Source organism: Channa argus, chromosome 11, assembly GCF_033026475.1.
Source record: "Channa argus isolate prfri chromosome 11, Channa argus male v1.0, whole genome shotgun sequence".
NCBI classification, from domain to species: domain Eukaryota; kingdom Metazoa; phylum Chordata; class Actinopteri; order Anabantiformes; family Channidae; genus Channa; species Channa argus.
In genome coordinates, this window is record NC_090207.1 from 19,951,364 (window position 1) to 19,975,170 (window position 23,807).

The following is a 23,807-nucleotide window of genomic DNA, read 5'->3' on the forward strand; positions in this document are numbered from 1 at the left end:
TGTTTACTTAACATATCATGTCTTGTTTGTTTAATTGATAGGAAGAAGTAAAAACAGCAATTGGGAGTTTTACATGAGGTTTTTTTCTTTCTGATTACGTAGTTCCAGAGGTTTACAGTACGCTGAGCCTAGCTTTTTTTTTCTACTGTACATTACCTGTATTTAGGCCAAGCTAATTGACTAATTGACTTAATCACTTTTGCTAAGAAGAAATACAAGTGGTACCAATGTGCAAATCTAACTCCCAACAAGAAGCCAAGTGTAAGTAATTCCCCAAATGCTGCTGTAAGGTTTTTAATTATGTGTTTTACCAATCCATGCTAAGCGAACCAGCTACTAGCCATAGCCATATATTTAGCTAACAGATATGAGGGCACTATCAATCTTTTCATTTAACGACCTGCAAGTAAAGTGCATTACCCAAAAATGTTGAACAGACGCACATCTGTTGTAAAAGCATTAAAACCTTACAATGTACGAATTGACCCAAGATGTAGCAATATCCAACTTGTAGCCATTAAAATAAGGGGAAATGTCGAGCGTACACCGTTGACTGATTGCTCCACATCTCCTTCGTCCTGTCTGACCTGCCTCCCAGGCTTCAGCTCTCACCTTGGCAGTGATTGGCATGGCCACAGGTTTTCTGCCCCAACACGAGAGCCCATCTTCAAAGTAATAGCTTACAGCTGCTTCCTGGATAATCCTCATCCTCTCTGACTTTAAAGGGATGCAGCGACATAATAGCCCGGGCCATTCTTCCCCAAATTGTTATAGTATTTCTCTGAGTGTTGTTCAATAGCAAAAGGGGAGTAGGTGAGCACATGTTGCTAAATGTAGCATGATTATCAAAGACTATAAGTAGCTCCACAACCACGGCTACCCTTCCCTTTCCCTTCCACTCTGTCTGTCTTTTTCTTCTGTATTTCGTTTATCCCCACCAGTCCTCCTGAGTCTTATCACTGCAGCAGAAACATTAAATGTAATGTCTGTAGCTGGGAAATCATTGGCAACATGTGGTGAGAGCTTAAGATGTTGTCACACTATAAGTTGGCTATAATCTGTTCAAAGGGAGATTGCATAGTTCTCAAAAGTGCCTGGAAAAGGGAGGAAGAAGAAGAGCAACAGAGAGGCCAGAGTCTCTCAGCTGCACTTGGCTTAGCCGAAGTGTTCATCAGACAAAATAACTGTCGGTCCCTGTTGGCTTCGGTCGTCTTCATAATGCTCTTTTTTGTTCTGGTCTTTTTTTTTTTTTGTAGCATTACAAGCCTCAACAGTGTGATAATCTGTAACGGTGAAGCAGGGACAATCATTGATAATGTAAGAAAGAACAGACAAGGGATTACAGGTATGTGGACACAGGCTTAAAAAAAGGGACGTAATGATTGCTCTGGGAGAGAGGTATGTGCTGAGATGGGCTTTTTTTTTTTCATTTATGAGTCCAGTTCTAGGGAGGCCTGGGTAAATATTGACAGTCCTCTCTGCTTGAGATGCTGCCATTGATCCGCACAGGAGGGTCTCATCACTTGAGCTGTGCGCTCAGGTGTGGGAGGAGGGAAAGCGAGAGCTGTGACATGTGTTGTCATGCTGGTGGTTGTCTTTGTGGTGTCTTTTATAAACGGGCAAGCTTAAAGGTGCTGATCACACTGCCTCTGTGACACTGGGAGTCATGCTACCAAGCAGCTGAACATCCAGAAAGTGGATTTTAGGTGGATACAAGTCTTAGTGTAGTGGGTCACTGGGATCAAGTAGAAGCAGAAACTCGTAACTGATCGTCCAAATCACTATAAGTCGCAGCTACAGCTCTTTGGTACCTTTTATATCCCAGTAGGTCTTTACAGAGAGGTGTGAAGTGTCTGTTTCACCTAATGTTATCAGCAGCTCCAGGTGATATGTTTTTCTATATCTAAAATGATCATTTACATCGCAGCCTCTGTCTTGTCTCCTGTTGGCATGCTGGCCCACTGGCCAGCTCCTCAAACCACTAATCAGGTAATGTTGGGGAGGTTGAATGGCGTGCCTCCCCCTGGTCAACCTTCACTGCTCACACAGTGGTGTTGTTTTAAAGAGCATTCTTTAGCAGCTGAACTTGGAAAGGTATTAAAGTGGGATTAGGCTCCTCCACAATCCACTGCTTGTGTCATTCAGGGAGTTTGTGTTCTCCTCTCCCCACTGCCACCTCCCCACTCCTCCTCTGTTTGATTGTGGCTAGCCGCAGGAGTGGGACTGACTGTGCCTTTCAAAGGAGAGGGGTAGGGTTAAATCCCTAGTCCACTGCTCCCTGCTAATTCTCCTTGTTCCTTAGAGAAGGATTTACTTCTGCTGCCAGCTTCTCAAAGGCCTTCTCTGCCCATCCGAAAAGTCGCCGTTGCCTTCCTGTGGAGGTGTGGTTGCCATAGAAGGGGCGTCATGCATGGCTATTCCATCTGAACCCTGCTGAGAATGGGGACCGGGGACTGAAAGCAGGCAGAAAGTCCGGATTAGACCCGAGGACAAAGCAGGACAGGAAGATTCCAGAAGGGACGAATAGGAATTACAGCAGCAAAAATAATGCAAAGTGACAGAGAGGGGAAATAGAAAAATAATGGCTTACAAGATTAGACTCGGCGAGGAGAAAGAAGAAAGGAAAGAGGGCTGAATGAGAATGTTTTCATCTAGATGAGAAGATTTGAGAGAGCGGTCGTAGGTGAATGCAAAGTCCTGGACATATCAAAACCGTGCTAACAAGTCATTTCCTCAACTTTTTGCTCTCTTTCTCAGCTTAAGCCAGCAATCATTAGCTAAACACTAGAGTCAGAGCTGGGAACTTGTCTTAACAGATTCAGCACCTATTTTCCCTGATCCCAGCATGTAAAACACTAAACCCTTTAAAAACCAGAAACAACTCTGTCTCTGCAGAATTAACTCAATGTAAAATTCCCTTTTTTTGAATTGAGTTGTTTTTTTGTTTTTTTTTTGAAGTGTCACTCTTGTCTTTTGTTTTTCAGTGACTAAATTTTTGTTTAGAAGATAGAATCAGGTTGGCAGGTCACTTAAACAAGAATCCTACTTGTTTGAGACACATGCCAAAATTTCTTTTTTCAGGGGATTATCCTTGAGGTTTTTCCATAGTTGAATAATAATCTCCTTAACTTATTGTAATAAATGAAAGATTAAAGGATTTCATGAACCCTAAGAGTGCCAGCTTTGATATCTCTGTTGTTTTGCTGCGTGCTAAGAAAATAAGATGCTTCAGTTGCTGTTTTCTGATCCAGATTCAATGTGTCATTTTGATTATAATGGATGTAATTAAGTAAAATAACCAATCAGTTAATGTGATGTAATTAGTGTAACATAAAATTTAGATTTTGTTGTTGCTGCTCTAATGATCAGTTGTGCAGTAATTGTTTTGGAGGCTGTCTTGTTTCCGGCATGCATGCAGCTGCTCATACACATGCATTTTACGTGTGTGAACACACAAATGCACACACACCCTATCAGTACTCAATCAGCACCTACAACAGCATTACCATAACAAAACCATCCTTTGGTTTCCCTCCTCTCATATTTACACATTATATTCATCACTATCGCTCATCCCTGTCCCGAACCAGCGGATGATGTCAATTGCTCCTCTCCCTGCCTTGCACAATGAAATAGATGTTCGCCACAAATAGATAGGCGGTTGCCAGCTGTCTTCCAGACCAGGGCAAACAAAGAAGCCACTAATAAATCCAGCTTTACGGCTGGACACGATCAACTACACTCCCTGCCTTCTTGCTCCATTTAATGTGGCTTCTTCTGAACAACAGAGGGTGAATTAAATGCCTCTCAGTCACCAATAAAACAATGCAAACATCTTCCTCAAAGGATATAAAAGAAGATGGAGGTGTTGTCTAGGAAATGGTGATAGAGGCAGTCGTGCACCACAGAGGCATGATATTAGACAGTAAGATGAGATATGAACAGACTAGAAGGCATTCTGGTAGCCAGCAATGAATCACGGTCTCTGATATGCTATCTGATGCATATAGAATGCTGTGCTTATGAAAGAATTGTGTAAATTGCCAGCAAGGGCTTGATTGGGATCATCAGGGTTTGGTGATCACTACACTAGAACATGATCCAGCCTCTTCTTTAGATTTGTGAGGGGGCATTGGGTGCCCATGAGTGAGCTCACTTGGAATGATGCAAGGATGGGGATGGGCCCACCCTAGAAATTTTAACAGATGAGTTGCTGCCAAGGAGTCACCTCCTCGGCTGCCCACAGCATCAGCCAGCCAACTTGACTCTTAATCAAAAGACCTTGATGGGCAGCTAAAGTAAGGCTGTGGGACAGAATGGCAAAAGCAAAAACGAGCCACACAAAAGTTATCAAGTCACATTTTCCTGATGATTAGCTAACATTAACCAGCATGAGGTACTGGTCAAACCAGACTGAGAAAGGTTGTGTAAGCAAAACCCTCGTGTGTGTTCACTTGTATTTAATTGCTATTTCATTACTACTAGTATTTTCATCTGTGAGAGAACATGCTCCACATCTCATTTTAACACTGCAGTTGTCTTTGCTGAAAAGCAGCCACTAAGTGCACAAGTAGCAATCGTAGGGTATTGAAAAAAACGGTAAAAACATAGCATAAACATAGCAAAGGTTCATTATATTTTTTTATGAATCGAACTTTTCATGCTGTAAAAAAAGAACTGATGCTCTGTTTCTTTGTTCACAAGCTGCACAGTGTTGCTTTAATTAACTACTCTGCTGTCAGCACGCCTCCATTCAGCAAACCCTTTTTCCTTCTCCTATAGGTTGTTTGCGACCAAATGCAGTGGCTGCATGGAGAAAATTGCCCCCACTGAGTTTGTGATGCGTGCCCTGGAGTGCGTCTACCACCTCAACTGCTTCTGCTGCTGCGTGTGCGACCGCCAGCTGCGCAAGGGCGACGAGTTTGTCCTGAAGGAAGGTCAGCTGTTGTGCAAGATCGACTACGAGAGGGAGAAAGACTTACTCAGCTCTGTCAGCCCGGATGACTCAGATTCAGGTGAGCCCTCTGCGCCCTGTCACATAAAAGTGAGAACAGCACCATGGTGTTATCATCACATGGCACCAGGGTGTTGTATTCCGTGTGCTCTGATCCATGACAGTGCCAGCCAACATACACATTCTCCACGATGGATAGAAACTAAAAATCTGCTGCTTTATTACTATTTAGACAAAAAAAAAACTATAGTATTTTTTTTAAGTAGCTGATGGATTAGATGCTGGGACTTGCATGCAGCCCAGGCAGTAAAAAGTGGCTAATGTTTGTAGCATTCTAATTCAAGCAGGGAGCGTAGGTTTATGATACAATAGGAAGTGGAAACAGGATAAAGCCCAGCCACCCTATATTAATGGTTCTCCATGCGTGGGCAGGATCTGGTGCTGGAAAGAATTAAATCACTGTATCATGGTGAGTGACAGAGGGATTTGGGACCTTTCTGCAGAAAGCCTGTGCCTCCGCTCTTATCAGCTCTAGTGTTCTTTGCCTATAGCCTCCGCACACATTGAGGCATCTTGCCAAGCCTCACTGTTCACTACCATCTGGCTCACATTTAAACATGCACAAAAGCGGGGAATTTGTCAAATACATCTGTGCCTGTGTCAACTTTTGTCAACTTGTGGGAATATTTGCTCTGTGTCTTCGCCCGTTTGCTTGTGTCCCTGTGCATCACACAGGCATGTCTTTTGTGCATGTCTCCAAATTTTAAGAAGGAGAAAATGTTGACATGAACAGAGGTTAACCTCAGCATGTGGCAGATGAAATGTAGGTTTTCTAAGGAGAAATGTTGATACATATCAGAACCAGATGACAGGAGACGCTGAGCCCTCGTCTGTGTGTGTGCTCCCTTCTTTTACAGAACCCCGAATTGTTTAGGGTTTTGTTAACAGCAGATTTTGAGACACTTCTTGTCCTCTTAATATAGAATTACAACACGAAAGGTGTTTGTTTGTTTTTTTCATGCTCTCTTTACGTGGCCTTGTTGTCTTTGCACACAAAAAATGCATGGATCACTGCAGAATTTAACCACTACTTTTGTTGAATTAAGTTGCATATTTCAATACTATATGTCATATTTTACATTTATCGAATGCGTCTTCAACAACAAACCTATTTCAAAAATGGAGATGAAAAGTAAGGACAAGGAAATCAAAGCAATTAAATTGAATTTATTTTCCAGGAATAATAGACAGGCTTAGTATGTGGCAGGTGCCTGAAGATCAACAAGTTCCATGTTGTATTCATACTTCTTTCAATTTATTACTGGTTAAGTAATAAATTTTTCTGGGAGAGTATTAAATATGTAGTTATTGTTTGTGATAGCGGCAAACAGCTGCATCTACACAATAAATCTACAAACACATCTCAGAAATCTAATAAAGCCAAGTTATTATTTAGTTTAAATTGTACGTTCTAGAGCAGAAGCATAAAAATTACACAGATTTTACAGCCCAGAAATGTAACATCCTGCTGCTGCTTGTAAAAATCTGGCAACCCATATAGACTTTGTCATTATTTTAATGTCTAAAACAGAGCAATAATTGCATTTCCTTGCTGTGTCATGGGAGATACAGTACATTTCTCCTATGCACTCATGTTGTCTTTTTCATGTTTCACTTGATGTAGTGTTCTTATCAGAGATTGATTTAGTGTAAATCAGACAAAGCTGAGCGCCATAAATTTCTAGTGACACAGTGTCCAGTTCAGTGACAAATGTTCAAATTTCAATGCATTCTCCAAGCAAGAGCCACAGACTTCTGTAAGTCTCGTCATACATGTGGCCCATTTCTTTTGTAATAAATTGATAACAAAGTATCAAAAACACATGTGTCTCCTTTGATTATGCACTTGTGGTGTGTCGATCTCCAGGAATAGGGAGGAACAAAAATATATTTATCAGCAGACTGTCACTGACTAAAAGGGTGTAGTCAGTTCAAGCTTGTGCTGATGATACAGGACTCTTTCTACAGAGAAAAGTGACGATGAGGAGCTGGACATCAAGCCAGAGAAAGGCATAGGAGGCCAGGGAAAGGGCGATGATGGGAAGGATCCCAGGAGGCCCAAGAGGCCGCGAACCATTCTGACCACTCAGCAGAGACGGGCCTTCAAGGCCTCCTTTGAGGTTTCCTCAAAACCTTGCAGAAAGGTAAGACAAAGCTCTAAGAGTCTGGTACGACAAACGGAGGAAAATTAAGCAATTGTTCAAATATTCCCTGGTCTGCATTAGGAGTAATGGACACATGGGTATTTAAATCCAAACCGCGAGCCCTACAGTAGTTTCACAAATAAAATTCTCAAATTAAAAAAATCTTCCCCACCTCAGAGCTGAGCTTTGAAGTGGCAAGCAGCATTCTGTTCTGTGTTAACCGAGGCAAGCTGGTGTAACGCAGTCCGCCTGCACCAAATGTCATTCTAAGATAGGAGAACTGCCCCCATAGCCCGGGACCTAAAACAGGCGCTGCACACTGTCCAAGGCTTTGAAGAGGCAATAACCAAGAGGTCCAAAAAGACTGCTGCATTCATTCAACGTTCACTGAAATCAAAGCAAAGCAAATGTGGCAGCTCGGCTAAGCGGGCAAAGTTTTTCATGGCGTTGTGTTGTGAAGTGTTTTGTATTCTTTTGTGACGCTGAAGATCTTTTCTTTGGATGCCTTCAGGTGAGGGAGACACTGGCTGCAGAGACAGGACTCAGTGTTCGGGTGGTCCAGGTGTGGTTTCAGAACCAGAGAGCTAAGGTGAGAGCAGTTAGCACAGGATGACTTAGATTTTGTGTCTACATTCAACAGCCTTGTTCCATCTTAGAGTCCAGCTAATAAATTACCACAACTATGTGTGTTAAACTTATTGCTGCATTCCTTTCACAAATGTAAAAAAAGGAGTTGCAAATCTAGGACACTCTTGCATTAAATGTCTACACCCTCCTCTTTTCTGATTATTATCTCGTGAAAACCTTTGATACTTGACAACGAAGAGCACTCAGATACAGATTTTTATACAGTTCATTTGAGGGTGAACAGCGAGGAGCATCCTTTTTAAATTAAAGAGCGCATGTTAGTTTTGGGAGTTCCTCACAACTTTGACTCCTTCGTTTCAGATGAAGAAGTTGGCAAGAAGACAGCAGCAACAACAAGAACAACAGAATTCTCAGAGACTTGGCCAAGGTACGACTGTGTACATGTCCCGTAGACACAATGGAGGCTCATTGTCTCAAATCTTTGTCTCGTGGTTTTTTTTGTTGTTTTTTTTGGTTATTTACAAAATTTCTCATTTTTCCAGTTACATTTCCACAATTTGAAAGCACCCCCTTCACTCAGGGGTGTGTTTTGCATATTTTTCCTTCATTTGGTTGTTCGAGCATCACTGCACAGTGATGTATGTGCAGAGTTTGACACTAGAAGGGTGTTTTCACATTTATACGTTGGCAGTGGGAAGGTTCTCTGTGCTCACCTGAATTTTAAGACATGTAGGTACAAGCCTGATTTTGTGACATCACAAATAACAACCAGCCAGTAACGGTCCAGTCTGAAAAATTACTCAAGTGTGATGTGAAAACAGTTATACTTTCTGGATATTTCAGGCAGAAGGAGTAGATATGAGCTTTTCAAATTTTTACAAAGGCACTTGAACTAATACAATAAACTACAATAAATGAACTACATCAGACAGTGTACAAACAGCTTACAAATATGTCACTTTGGTAACAGAAGTCACTGTGATTGGGGCCAAAAACAATGAATATCAGTGATAGGCGATGGGCTCCAGCGATGAAGCTACAACAGTTTTGTTTCCCTCTCAGTAATCACTTAACCAGGAGCTATATTTGTGGACTGCAACGAAAATAGGTATTTTGAAGTTATCATAGCTATCCCACAGGTACCAGATTCTTTTTATTTATTTATTTTTTGTTAAGCACAACCTAACTCAGATTCAGGTGAGCTGGTAAAATTCCCAGGTATTGTTAAAGGGACTCTACAAGGAAGAAACATGTCCCTACTGTTAATGCTCTCATCATGAGCGGTTTTTCCCATGTTCAGACACACCTTTCTGTGTACACCCTTTGTGTGTGGCTGCAGACCAACTGTTTTGTTTTTGTTTAGTTTTTTTTTACATTTTCTGTAACAGTGTATCTTTTTTGCTCTCTGTGCCTTTTCCAGAGGTGATGTCCAATCGGATGGAGGGGATGATGAACTCCTTTACACCGCTGGCTCCACCACAGCAGCAGCTGGTCGCCATGGATCAGAATGGTTACAGCACAGACCCGTTCCAACAGGGGCTCACCCCCCCACAGATGCCCGGGGACCACATGAACCCATATGGTGAGCATCCACCAACTCCCACTACCCCTTCCACTACCACCCATTCCCCCAGTCCTGTACTCAAAACGCACACACACACACACACGCACACACACACACACGCCTGTCCCTTGATCAACCTCATAGCTCCCCAGTGTGGGACATGTGTTCAAGCCGCAGCCTCGATGATTCAAGCCGCACACAGAAGAGAACGAGCAGCTTCTCCTCCCACATGAGATAACACAAGCATTCTCATAAGCTATTGGGTTTTGAAGTTCATTTTCAGATCTGTTTAATATGGTTTTAACTCTCTGCCTCTAGTTCAGAGACATGCCCTGTTACTGATGATGTTTTCCAATGGTGGTAAAAACATGTGGTTGATGTGGACAGCTTAAGATAAAATGCAGTCTATGCAATGATCGAGGACTGTGTGAGCTAATGAATCAGAATGGGAAAAACAACAAGTCTCTGATTTCTGTGTGATACAGGAAAGAATTAAAATGCAAACACTGAGGGGGGAAAAGAAATCAGTCAATCAAGTATTAGTCCACAGGATGTAACTGGAATAACACATTTCTGAGTGATGTCCTCAACAAGCCCCAGAGGGACCATTTCCTGAAGTTCATAACTTCCTTATAATTTGCCTCCATTTAGTTTTTCTCTCTAGTAAGAATCTAAATCCCCAGTCTCATCACTCTCCTTTGGTTTGGGGAAAAGAACAATATTGGCAAGGCATTAAAAGATATGTCTCAAAACACTGTCCCCATTTTGTGCAACACTATCATTAAGATCCAGAGTGTAATAAAGTTAACTATTCCCTCCAGAGAAATAACATGTTGAGGTTTTATGAAAGGCGTAAACAGTTGCTATTAACCAGATCTTTTAGGAGGATGCCCCTTGTTTACATGCTCCCTCACAGACCACAATTGTCCCAGTGAGGGCAGCAAAAAGTGAGCTTTGATGATATCTAACAAAACAGTTCTCACAATTGTGATGACACACTACAGCAATTTCTCAAAGTGACTATTAGTAATTATAATTTCCCAAAGCTGCTATAAATATCAAATACGCGATTGCACTGACTTCCTAGTCAGAGTGGAGCGTTGCTGCGTTTTTTTGAATGACGCCTCTGCCACTGAATCCTGACGTCTAATCTCTGTATCGTCTCCCCACAGGTAACGATTCTGCATTCCACGACATAGACAGTGACACGTCTTTAACCAGCCTCAGTGACTGCTTCATGGCATCATCGGACGTCAACTCCATGCAGGCCCGTGTGGGGAACCCCATCGATCGCCTTTACTCCATGCAGAACTCTTATTTTGCGTCGTGAAAGAAAAGTGAGAACAACAAAACATCAGCACAGAATAAACTGCCCATCTCAACCTGAAGCGTGATGGCCAGGAGTTTCTACACTAACACAGACCTGTCAGAAGAAACACTGCCTGGTTATGTGCGGAAGCTTACTCAAAGATAGTGAAACCACTTGTTGTAGGAGAGTGAAGATTCCTGGGGACAAAGAGTTAAATATTGTTAGAGATTATTTGGTAGGATTGCTTATCTGTCACAGGAGCTATTACTCTTCTTTGTTCAATTAAAGAAAACAAGTAGATATTAAATCCACTGATTACACACTCTTAAACCAAATAACACAGTGAGTTTATACAGTGCATGATCAGTTGTAAACTAAAACTTTTTGTAAGCCCTCCCTCCCCCACCCACCGGTTAAGATGTGGTGTTTGGACTGTTTCTTCTTTACACTACATGGGTTTCTATGTTCACCGTTAGCATTTTGATCACTTTCAATAGGTTTAGATATTGTGTTAATAGTAAATAGGTGCAGCATGTCTGCAAGAGTGACTGTACATTTGTGTATGTATGAGAGTTTGTGGTGAGAAAGAATTGTTTAGAGGAAAAAAACGTGGAGAATTTGATGGACAAGTAGGATCAGTGAAGTGTAAATACTTTCCCCAGGCAAATTGGATGTGCATGTCAAAAATGGAAAGCATTCTATTTATTTAACTATAACAGGCTCTTGAAGGTGCATATTAAAACTGAAAAGCTTTATTTAAAAGGAGAGCATTTTTTGTTGAGCAATTAGTGGGTTCATCACAACTCATCTGTATGCCTTTTTAATATGAAGATTAACCCGTTTGTTTCTTTTTTATTTTCTTCAGCCAAGCTGTAAATGAGCAATGTTGCTATTTATTTCGTACAGACCATAAACCTTTTGTTGTCATTGTCATATGTGCATTCTCAAAATGTTAAATTTGCTAATTGACCAAAGTGGACTGGTTTGATGAATAAACAATGTCTTTCTCCTGATAATATTAAATAAATGCCATTCAGTGATCATGGTTCATTCCCGTGCCAACTATCAGCTGCTTTAGCAGCTTCATGCAGGAATTCTCAACTCATTTTGGTTTTGTTTAGCTGTGTTAGTGGTGCAACCTTGACCTTTGTCAATTGATATATTGATAATTTTGGATGCATTGTCATGAAATTTGGTGCAGACCTTTCATGGTCCCCACAGTAGATAATATTCCTTGGTGATTTTGGCGAACCCTTAACTTTTTCTCTAGCATCACCAAAATATTTTACTTTAATTAGCAAACGTGTTAACATGCTGATGCACAATGCTAAAGTACAAACTCACATCATGGCTATAAACCAAAGGTGGAACTTTTTTTTCCTACCGAGGGCCATTGGAGTATTTAGTTATTTGCAGATCATAGACTATACCTGGCTTAATATTAAAACATTAATAAAACATAAAAGTCAAATTTTAATGCAATGGCTGAAATTGCTTCTCTGTTGAGACTGTGGATTATTATCTGAAATGGAGGATGTTGCCACTTGCAACTAGTTTTTTGCAGTCTTGAGCTGAGCTGAGTGTCCACAGTAAAATAAACCTTTGACAGCACATCACAAACACACAGGATGCCTTCACTGAATGGTTCCACAACATAGGACATCAGTGTTTGGCGGTTTGAATTTTTTTGAAAGATGTCAGGACCATCAGCTGGTTCAATGCTAAAGGTCCAATTTTTTTTTTCCAACCTCACTCTGATTATAGCTGTGTTCTCTAACGTTAAAGCAGGCTTCTGTGTTTGTTAAACCTCTCCACCAGCACTTGCCATAACTCCAATTTAGCCATGGCTTATTTTTAGCTTTAATACCAATGTGGTGAGAGGCTAGCTGGGATCCAGGAGCTTAACATTTAGTTCTGACTGACACTTGGTGATGTCAAACATTAAGACAAATTGACACAATGAATTGCTGTTGCCAAGAACTGTGACAGGTTTTTCCTTAGTTTCCTCAAACGTAACTTCCTCGCTCAGCTTGTAGAACCACATCAGCTGGTTCTTACAGTTCAACCACTGCACTAGATCCAAGTCCCTATGCTGGGCTTCAAGTTTATGTAGCAAATCCCTAAAACTGGTAGCTGTGCCTGGCGTCAAAATCCATAGGTATCCCGAGAATGAAAACAGATATTTCTTTGTCATTCTATGTAGACTTAAGCTACTGCTGGGCCGTGTGTGCAATGATAATTATCATGATGTAACAGGGAAACAAAACAAAATATTCTCTTTTTCAATTAGGACTTAATATTGAATATATTTTTCATTTACATAAATGTTTATTTAAGGGATGTTTTACTTTAACATTTCTGAAATTTCATTCTCAAATTGACTCATGCTGTAGTGTCTTAGTCCTTTAACCACACTGAGTGCATCTCATTTACTCGCCTCTGTTGTTATTTGACTTGACTTTTGGCATTTGACCCAACTATTCCAACGTATTCCTGTAAGAAAATGAAGACGATGAGGCAGAAGCATGCACATAGTGTGGGTGTGGTCTGAGAAAAGATTAAGTGACATACCAGTATAGCAGCACAATTGAAGAGCAAACCCACCTATAACCTCAGGGCTAGTCAGGCGGTTGCTTGGAAGTACCATCTGGGTGCTTCTTAATCTCCCTGACAACTCCTCAAAGCAGCCAGGCAAGCTTCCAGCCGCTGCCTCTGTAGTCATGTGATCATGCAGATAAACATTTATGACGCTCCATATTACTATGACTCCATATGGTTCTAATGTCATACTTATGACAGGGTTTAATAATGTTGGCTGCTATTCCTGAACTGAAGAAGAATATGAAATTTTCAACTTTGTGAGGGTTTAAAGCATTAGCCTGGTGTGGTATATATCTATATATCTACTATCAGGTCTTCAATCTGACAGCCAGGTGTTGGACTTGTTGGTAAGCTTACATGGCCATTTATCTTCACTTGTCACACCGGTAGGCGAGTATCCCTGGAAGCACCACACGGTGACATCATCTTAGTGTGGGACCTGATTGGACAAGATTTGAGTAACCCAACTGACACAAGGATTTTGTGGCTTTCTTTTCCTCAATACCTGAAGTTTTCGTGTGTGACACATACATAAGAGAACTACGTCAAGTCGAACAGGAAACACGATAGAAATAGTTTGTGCCTATAAGCAAGAACCTGTAAAGACAATGAACAGGTTAGCACCAGGTTTCTAGTTTATATGTGGTTTAAAGCACGAAAGATATAAAAGACTGAGCAAACAGACACGACAAAGGTTCCCATTTACAGTAAACATGGATGGGGTTGCTACGCACACACAATGTTTGCACGGCATAGACATTACAATTAGTTTGAACCTCTCCCTTTTCAGTTCAGGCCAGGTGAGCTCACATAGAGGTGTTTGGGTGTAGAGAATGACAGAAGGCTCTGCTGCTGACTTTCTAGTTGAAATATCAGTGAAAACCCTAAAAAGAAATATAAATTCTTATGCATAGATTTAACATGTACATATTTCTTTCCATTTCTTTTATGGTCGGGTTGGTTATTTAATAACAACATGGACGAATTTAAGATTGTTGTCACAAACAGTACAGTTAAATTGTTGACAATACATTTGCACTGTGGACCAGGAAAAGGTACAGATCAAGGCAGGCATCATACTAAAAGGTAAAACACATGCAAAAACAAAACAAGAAAAAAATGATTTGCTAATGCATATTTATTCCCCCAAGTTTTAAGCCCCCTTAGGCCTTGGATTTCAATTCAATTCAATAATTGTACATTTTCAGAGAATGGCTGCAGTATATGTACAATAATGTTTTTGCATTATTCGAACTATGCCTTGTTGCATAACTATGCATAATCATCTCAGCACACAATACAATAAATATATACTGTAATATAAAATGTGTAAAAACAACAGTATGTCATTTTGGTTACTTTAGCGCTGGACTGTTTTTTGGCAAACAGTTGCTAACGACATCTTGTGAACAGTCTGTACACTTACAGTTATTTGTGTGGACAAACAAGCCAGACACAACATGTTAATTAGTTAGCTATAAGTGGTGGTAGAATAGTTGTTTCCAGTTTTATGCAAATCTACTCTGAGATAACCAGCCACTGATAGCAACTTCATACAAATGGCAGATGGAGTGGTATCAATCAAAACAATTTGAACCTTTTATTCCACAACTGTCCATTTGTCCAGAAAATCCAGGTTCCTACTCCACTCTGCCCAAGCTCTGGGAACACAGTATTAGTTGGAGTTGACAGGGTAAAAACAAAAATAGATTTTGCTCAGGATGTATTTTATTGACTATTTACATGTCTACACTCTAGAGCCTTGTGTCCTTCCTACTTTTTTTTCTTTGTATCCCTGTCCCCACTTTTTTTAATTCAAGTCCCCAATGTGCTAAACAGTAAAATCCAACGTGTGAATATAACCTATGTCATCGCTTGTTTGCTGGCACTTGAGCGTGAATCAGCCAAAGAAGACCCATAGAGGCTGGGGTTAGTATGGCCTCGATATAAAAACAGCCTTGCTGAAACCTGAGCTGAGGACACACACACACACACACACACACACAAACTCAAAGTGAGTTAAGAATCAGTCTTCAGTAAACTGTTCACACATTTACTCTTCTGCCATTCTGGCACCACATAGGAAATGAGCCTAGTGACAATATTTTCATTAGATAACCAAAATCCTGATTTATTTTTTTTTCTTCACACAATTGAAGGTTTGTGATTCGTTTTCTCTCTCTGAACTGTTTGTTCTCTTGCCTGACTCATGAAAACGTTATGGACCTGGGTTTGTTATTCAGGGTCATTTTAAGCAAGATTCTCCCCAGTTACCCCATAAAAGCACAGCGTGCCTTAAGACAGTAGCTGAAGAGTATAAGCAACAGGGCTGCATATCATCACAGTAAATCACCGAGGGAGTGACTTATTCAAACCATGCAACACTTTTATTTTGAAGTGGCCATTGTAATGAATTTACTGTACTTGTAATTGGCATTCCCAGTTGTCATTTCTCAACATCACATTTACAGCTGAGCAATATTCCTTTTTTTTAAACAAACCAAGCCCAATTAATTGTTGCTTTGCCAGTCCAAAGACACTCAGACATTTTGTGGGTTCAGTATAGTCTAGATTTCTTCTCATGATTTCACAGAGTTCACAGAAGTTCAGAGCGGGTCCCTAGTGGGAGCAAGAGGGGGAGCTTTGAGTGTTTTTGTTAGGCATTTTCCATGGCGTGTGGTTAATTGTTAAGGGAGACTTTTAACCAGTGTCTGACACATATTCTTTGAGCCTTGAGGGCTTGTGCATAATCAAATGACAGACTATGCTGTGGTTTTGACCATAGAGTGGGGTCAGAGCCAAACATCCAAGCATGTCCTCACAGCAGTGTGTCGCTTTATTGTGTCACTCAGCAGCACAAAACACTACTGCAACTGTATGAGACATTGTTTGCATGCTACAGGCCCAGCATAGATGTAGTAACATTGTTTTACTGTTACTTTATTGATGCCACAGTATTAAACTATTTTACTGCTACACCACAAGTGATGCAATCTGGGCAATGCAAATACAAGAAATCCACAATTCAAAGGACGTTTTAGGTGGATTCTATTACATCCATCCCTCTCATGTCAAGAAACCAATGACCACTTGAAGCTCTCCAAAGACATTACTGGGCCTTGTAAACATATTGCTGCAACAGTTTTCATCTCCCACCTTTGTTTCTGTGCTGAGAACAAGATGGTGAGGGATTCACCTCTCAATGCCCAGGAGTGCACATAGAGCCTCGGATAGGGCTCAGTAATCCCCACCACTATTGAAGCCCATCTGTTTTGGTTTTCATTTTTCTGTGTTATTGGTGCTTATTGGTACATGGTCTAGGAATGTAGCCAGGGTGTTTGAAGTCAAGGAGGACGGTGATGCCAGGGGCATTAGTTGAAGGAATGATGACCTTCAGGTCAAACATAAGCCAGTCCTTCTAACCTCTCCCTTGATGTTGGAATCCAAAGTCCTGCACTCTCTCCCACCTCAGATGCCCTGGACTTTGCAATTTGCCATTTTATCTGGCAATTTCAGTTGTGTCACAGTGGTAAGATTTTCTGGTGTGATGAACTAAAAATTAGCCATAAAATATAACATGCACCATATGTAGTGCTCCAGGATCTTTCCAGAAAAAGATAAAGATGATTTTTCTTTTTAGACTTCGACATGTGTTGGCATACTGCTCAGTTTATTGAGTTTTATGAAACAATATCTCTTGCTAACCGCTATATGTAATCCAATAAAAAAATCTAGACTAGAGTCTATACTAATAGCTCTATTTTAAACAAAATAAATTTAAATTAAACATAATATACAGTAGGTAAGAATAAACTAAATTATTAAATAAAGTAGAAGAGGGTCGTTTATGAAAAGTGAGAAGATCATCAAAATCATTACAGTTGATGCTGAGGAAGGGAAGAATGTGGACCAAACTTTATCACAATCCATTCCACAATTGTCAAGACATTCAACTCCAAACTAGCTCCTGTATGTGAACCTGAAAGTGGAACTAAATGAAGAATCGGAAGGCCACCAAGGTTGTTTGGATTCATTCTCTGGGAACCAAGATGTACCATAGGTGGACTCAAGGGAGGAGTAGGAGGGTTCACCACCACCCCTCAGGTGTCCACAAGGACAAATATACGGTATACCACAGAAAAGCTCTTTTTTTCTACCCTGCCCCTAACACAGCCTGAGTCACACTGAGACCGACTGTACAAAACATCATGGAAAACTAATCATTGGTTCTTGAAATACAGTATTTCAGCCTGAGCCAAAGTACCACCGCAACTAACCACGTCCACCATCATACCCATCACTGGTGCCATGCTGCAGCACTTTTATTTAAGGTAAACCAAACACTAGTCCAAGTGATGTTTATGGATGATTTTTTGATATCGAACTTTTAAGTTGTAAAGTAATATTAGCCACAAGGCCTTCAAAGAAATTATAGTTCAAGCAAACATTCTAATTGTCCACAAAGTGAATTTAGCTTTTATAATGAGTGTATCAGCTCCAGGCTGTGTAATACTGCAGATCATCATTATGTCCTTTCACTCTAGCTCTAGCAGAGGATAGTTTACGATCATATAAACACGTAATTTTGGCCTTCTCCTTTAAAAAGGACTCAGTAACATCATAGATCAATCAAATTTTTTTCAAGTGAAGAGTGTCTGGTAATTAGGTGTGATGTGTTTTCCAGATCATGACATGTACAGCTAACCGATACCTCTGTGTTTATAATTATTCCTTGACTTAAGTTACCATCTGGCAAACACACAACACCAGTATTGACTAAGCAAACTTTTGTTTGTCAGTATACTGCATGGATGTGCATTTGTCAAGCCCGAGCAGAGAATTAAATATGTCACTATAAGGCAGATAAAGACAGCAATCATATTAACCACAAGAGTTGGAAGAGAGTGCGCAGTGTAGTTCAGGTTACTCAGGCAATTTACAAATTGCTTCAATAAAGATCCCCTTTAACGTGTGTTACTCCTCTTCCCTAAATATGTTTGCACAGAAAAGAGAAATCTTATCAGCGTAATTGAAAAGCTTGTTAAAGTTTGACTTCACAGTAACTCGTTTTTTTTCCCTCTCTTCTGGATGAAAGAGTCGACGAGTAAAGAGTAGAGGAGTTTCCTCTGGCTCAAACATGACTTTGGGCAGAGTAACTGTTCACAGCAGCTCTCACAAGCATTACCTCTGGCGCAGGACAAGGTGAGCCCTCAGCAGTATATTTAAGGCCTAGATGTTTCAACAGAACTCACCTGTGAGGGCGATAAATCACTTGCAGTGTACGCTCAGAGTTGAGCGCGGACAGTAAATCTGAAAGTCAACAGCCAGTGTGGGCTAAACCAAACTGTTAGGAATTCTCTATTTGGCACACTTCCTGTCATGTATGCCCCATTTATTATATACTGTTGATGAACCCAGTAAGAGGCTTCCAGGAAATCAAAAACAACTTATAGGATATGGGTTTGCTCTGAAAAGTTTGACCTTTTCCCTTTAAGTAGAAAATCCAAAAAGTCTACAATAGATTACATAGATTACAAAGATTTTGAATAACTCTAGACTCTAGTAAGTAATGATCAAAGCTCTTTATATAACTGTAAATCAGTATCTCCTCAGTGCCAAACTAGCTATTGCACTGAGATCATCTAATGACCACTGGGCCAAATTTGACCTCTTTGATGAGGAAAGAAGACAGAGGTCAGCGCTGATGTTGCTTTTTTTATTGTAGCACGAACCAACATAATGATCAGTTAATCATGACTATTATAATCTATAATGTATATGAATATCATTTGTCAGTAGCGTCTTTCTGTCAAATCCCCCCACAGACAGAGCTCCACTAATAGAGCTTTGATTTGGAGTGCATTGATTAGCCTCATGCTCTCCTCCAGTTAACACCAAACAATCATCCTTTGTGTGCCACATGGCCTTTTGGTGTGTTTTCGACAGTTTTATTATAAGAACTAAAATAGGCCAAATAAACTGCAGATGAAGAGCCTCCTCTCACTAGCTTTTCAAAAGGTTAGTAAATTTCACCATATGGATTTTTTGGTGTCTTCTCCAAATGCCATGGCTTAATTATTAACTGTGGGGCCATTTTGGAGGGAGATTTGCACTTTTACAATATTGTTGTGCCATTGTCGTCCCTCCGTGTTTAATGAAGATGGATTTAGAGATGAAATGTTGGGTGTAATAAAGACAGCGTGACCTTTGAGGTCTTACAATGGGTAGAAAACATGTTGATGGTTTGAAAACATAAATAATATGCTTTTTGTCACTGATTGTGAATTTAACTAAATGAAGCTACAAAATACTTTATTAGCAATAGATTTTTACTGTATGGCACTGCTGTGGCATCATCATTGAACATTTTACTGTAATTGTTCGGAGTGTATTTTTTTCTCTTTCAATAGGAAGGATGTATTGAGCCCTAACTCAAGATTATAACCACTCACGAACACCAAAGGTCATGACCTCCCTGTGTGGCTGTTATGAGTCAATATTGATTACACTACAGTCAGTCAGCTAAGTGGAGCCACCAGAGCAGAACACAGCAATGTACTGTGATGTTTTTTGAAAGAAGTAATATCTGGCCTAATCCCAGCCTCAGCCATGCCCTCACCCCAGCCGGTGCACTTTTCTCTGCAGTGCCTAACAGCATGTGTGGCTCTGCACCGGGCTCAGGTTTCTCAGAGCTCCTGCTTGGTGCAGTCAGATCTTCACGGCAGTGCGTCTGAACAAGCTCCTGAGTCTCAAAGTCTTCGTGCTTCCTCAGGGGCACGGACTAGCTGACTCGCTTAGATGGTATGGCGCTATCCGAGTTCACGGGCCTTCACCCCAGCCTTCATACATGTCATCATACTCGATATGCCCACATTAATGAAAGCTCTCAGTTGACTTCCTCTGCTGACAAGTGAGACATGATCAGCTTCATGGCGTTGAGCGCTAACCACTGACCAGGGCCTTGAAACAGGATAAGTAAAACTCTGTTGTGAAATACTCAACCTTGCCAAATTCATGATTTAGGCTACACTGTAGCTTTCTGTATTTAAAAAGGTTCTTTTTAAGAGGAGGCAGCGGCGTGACCAACAGAGGATCCAATATGGTTTATTACGTTTGTTTTCAAGGAATAGTTTAGTATTTTGGGATATACACTTTTTGGCTTTCTTGAGATAAATGAGAAAGTTTTACCAGTCTTGAAATAGAGGCTTTCAAGACTGGTATTCAAGACAGGGTTGCTTCAGGAAGGGCTGTGGTGACCCTGAACTCATGGGATAAGCCGAAAAGAGAAAAATTTTTTTTTATAAAAGCCAATCACACACAGCTGGTTATTGAACTAAACCTCAGTTACTAACAGTTTATGGAATTAGTTTGATCCATATAGGAACTGAAGTGTAAAAACATAAATTGCAGTTTTAATAGAAGGTTACATATGGCATATCTTTTTGGGTGGAAGCAGTAATTGTTATTATTGTGAGGTTGCTATACAATCAACTAGAACCTTGAGAGCTGACAGCTGGATCGTAGCTAGCACCACTTTGGTTTGGTTTAGTTTTGAGAGTGACATCAAACTCTCAGGGACTAAAGCAAGGGACTACATATCCCTAAATGTCAAACTATTGCTTTAAGTAGTGTGTTTGAGTCTAATAAACATAACAGTAATAAAGAGATTTCATTTATTCAAAATCCCAACACAAAAAGGGATATCTAGCCGTGCAGCAGCAGCGGTGTCAACCTTCAGATTGACAGAATAGCCTGATTTTCTTCTTCAGGTGTTTTGGAAGTGGAGGCTCAGGAGGAGGCAGCAAGCCCTGACAGAGAGCTGCCACACACAGCAGCAACCTACCCACAAACCCTTGCCTGTGGCTTGCCCTTTGAAGGTGCATGTCTCTTCTTGACATTTCTTGTCAACTTGCCTTGGGAACATTGGATTCCATCCTCCTGGTCCAAAGTTTGTGTTTAAACTGTCTGTGATGATGCAGAATTGTGTAAACCACTTCAGTGCGATTAAAGGGAGGTACATTCTCAAAGTCAGGATTAACCTATCCAGAAAAATGTGAAGGCCCCTTCCCCAAATGCTGCTGTGACATCATGTTCTTTACACATCTTTACATTTAATATTGAAGAACGTAATGTAATGCAAACACTGGCAATTATTTATTGTTATAAAACCTAATTGCAGAATATCTTACTATCCTTCTACTGTACTCCTCTCTTGTAGGCTGCATGCCTGAGCAAACAGACACACACCAGAGCTGACGGGGAACATGGCATATTTGTGTCACTCCAGCAATTGGAACAGAACAACATTAATAGACCATGCTGGTTGTAATACAATTAAAACATAAATATGCAAAGTACACAGGGGTGCCGCTGCTGTGCTGTATCTACAGAGACAGGTGCCAGCCATCTTTAGTGTTTACAACAAAGATCCTCCAGCAAATGGCATCACAGTGATCAGACTGGATTAGTGTGTAGTGTCTGGGAGCTTGAATTTCAGTACAACTGCCGCCTGGAACAATCTAAAAGAGTAAATGATATCAGCAGGAAGAGCCCTGGTCTAAAACATAAAAAAATTATATATGTGGACTTGTAACGGGGTTGTTATAACGAGTTCCTTTTTTGCTATGGCAAGATTGAACCTCAAACTCAATATATCTTCCTTGTCTCTCTTTTTACAAAACAAATTAGCTAATGGCCATTGTCTGCACTCTGTTATATGTCTTTGATATGAAAGTAAGTGTGAAAAACATTTCTGCATGTCTGAACAAAGAGTTCTGTTTGCCCTTAGGCAAGTGCAACAGAAGGGAGCAAGTTCCAGATGTAGCGAAAGCTGACAGAGAGTCCTGTCTGTTGAACTGATTCTGGCCGACTGACGTGTCCCATCTTCTTGCGCGGCATTCACTTTTTCTTTCATCAGTTTCATTCTTGCCGTTCTTTGGCGTGTTCACTTTAGCGGATTGAACGGACTGTGCCAGTTGTCGCCTGGCAATTTCTACAGATGCACACAAATTGTCAGTCAAGAAGTGACTGTTCAATATTATAGCCTTTACAGCCTATGCCCAAGGACCTGTAGGCCATTACAGGGCCATTACCAGTGAAATCCTTGTCTGAACAAGTGGAGGGAAACTAATGTGTTGTTGTGACGAAAGGTTCTCATTGTGAGTGTTGCAGCTAGAGCCGAACAGGGGAGATAGGATCAATTGCAAATTAAGCTGTTAACTGTGAGTGTAGCTAGCATATGGCTCTCATCATTAAAAAACAAAAAGTTCAATCCTTAAAAATGTTGTAGTAGTTCTCTTAAATATTGTTGACAGCTGCATTTGTTTACATTTGTCAGAAAAATCTGAATCTGTAAAAACATTTACATTGCTAATGAAAATCCCATGGCTCACAGGTTTGCTATACATGCTTTACATTTTAGCATCTATGATTAATGTGTTTGTGTTAATTTGATTTATGTGTGTTTGAGAATAAGGATTTACACAGTAGCTCATACATATTCAAGTTTGGTGAAGAAGCATTGCCTTATGTTGACAGCTGCTGACAGCCAACAGTGCACTTATGAATTAGATCATTATGAGTGATTTAAGAAACTTAAAATGTCGACATACAGTAAGTTGCATACATACTACAATTTGTGCAGGATAGATTTGACAAATTGGACTGAATTTGATTTTAATCATCGTGTTGCATTAATGTGCATTGGACAGTTTTTCATTATAAAAATTGGCTATTTAGACAACTTCATTGCTGCCAGTGTTTCTGACAAGCTTCCACATCTGTCTTTATTTTTCTACGGGTTTTAACTGTCTGTCACAATGTGGTTTCCAAAACTTTCCAAAAAAACAAAAAGCTTGTTGTGTCTCAACGCAGCCACACAAATCTTTCCAGCTCCAGTAATAAATTAGCTTTCATATCTTTTCTATGGTTAACCATGTATACTTTATTGTTTCTTCCAGATATTATTCAGTAAATGTCTGAATACACAAATGTGTTTCAGTTCTTGTTGTGCTTTGTTTTTGTTAATGGAAATATTTAGAAACTTTAAAACGCAGCCTGTTTTTAATCTGACATGATCAAGGTTAACTAAAATGAACACAATAAGCTAAATGATTGTGACATTAAAGTGTGTTAGAGTTCACTCCACTGCCAGCAAGCAAACATTTTCGTTTGAAAAGGGAGGATCCTGTGTCTTGGTTTAATTAAGCACGGGAACTCACAGTTTTGGAGAGCTTAGCATGCACGGAGTGATGTTTTATTCTGAGTCTTTTCCACAGGGATAAGTTTGCACTCATCTTTGATAGTTAACCCATGTGACCCTTCCCTAGAGCAAGTCCCTCTCCCACTTCACCGCTCCTGCTTCTCATTAGAGTCTGTCCACTGGTCTGACTGGGTCTAAACAGGTCGCCACCCAGGACATTGATACACTGGCCCTTGTAAAAGCCGTAAAAAATAATGTGTGAATATATAGTCAGTGCATGACAATTTGAGCTTCTAAGAAGTTTATCAACAATTGTAAACATCGGTATTTTACTTAGATGTTTGGAAAATCTTAATGTAATGTCAGAGTTATGCGCGTATTTTACT

General features: G+C 40.4%; 1 protein-coding gene across 4 annotated transcripts in view; it reads left to right on the forward strand.

Annotated features, from left to right (window-relative positions):
* The window catches only part of lmx1bb (LIM homeobox transcription factor 1, beta b), a 60,870-nt gene extending 49,210 nt beyond the window's left edge, over positions 1-11,660 (forward strand). For all 4 annotated transcript variants that reach the window (XM_067521587.1, XM_067521586.1, XM_067521589.1 and 1 more), the window contains 6 exons: positions 4,783-5,015; positions 6,983-7,158; positions 7,670-7,747; positions 8,107-8,173; positions 9,167-9,328; positions 10,483-11,660. In XM_067521587.1, coding sequence (XP_067377688.1) covers positions 4,783-5,015; positions 6,983-7,158; positions 7,670-7,747; positions 8,107-8,173; positions 9,167-9,328; positions 10,483-10,640 — 874 coding nt within the window. In that variant the 3' untranslated portion in view covers positions 10,641-11,660. The remainder of the gene's footprint in view (positions 1-4,782; positions 5,016-6,982; positions 7,159-7,669; positions 7,748-8,106; positions 8,174-9,166; positions 9,329-10,482) is intronic.
* Positions 11,661-23,807: the final 12,147 nt, after the last annotated feature.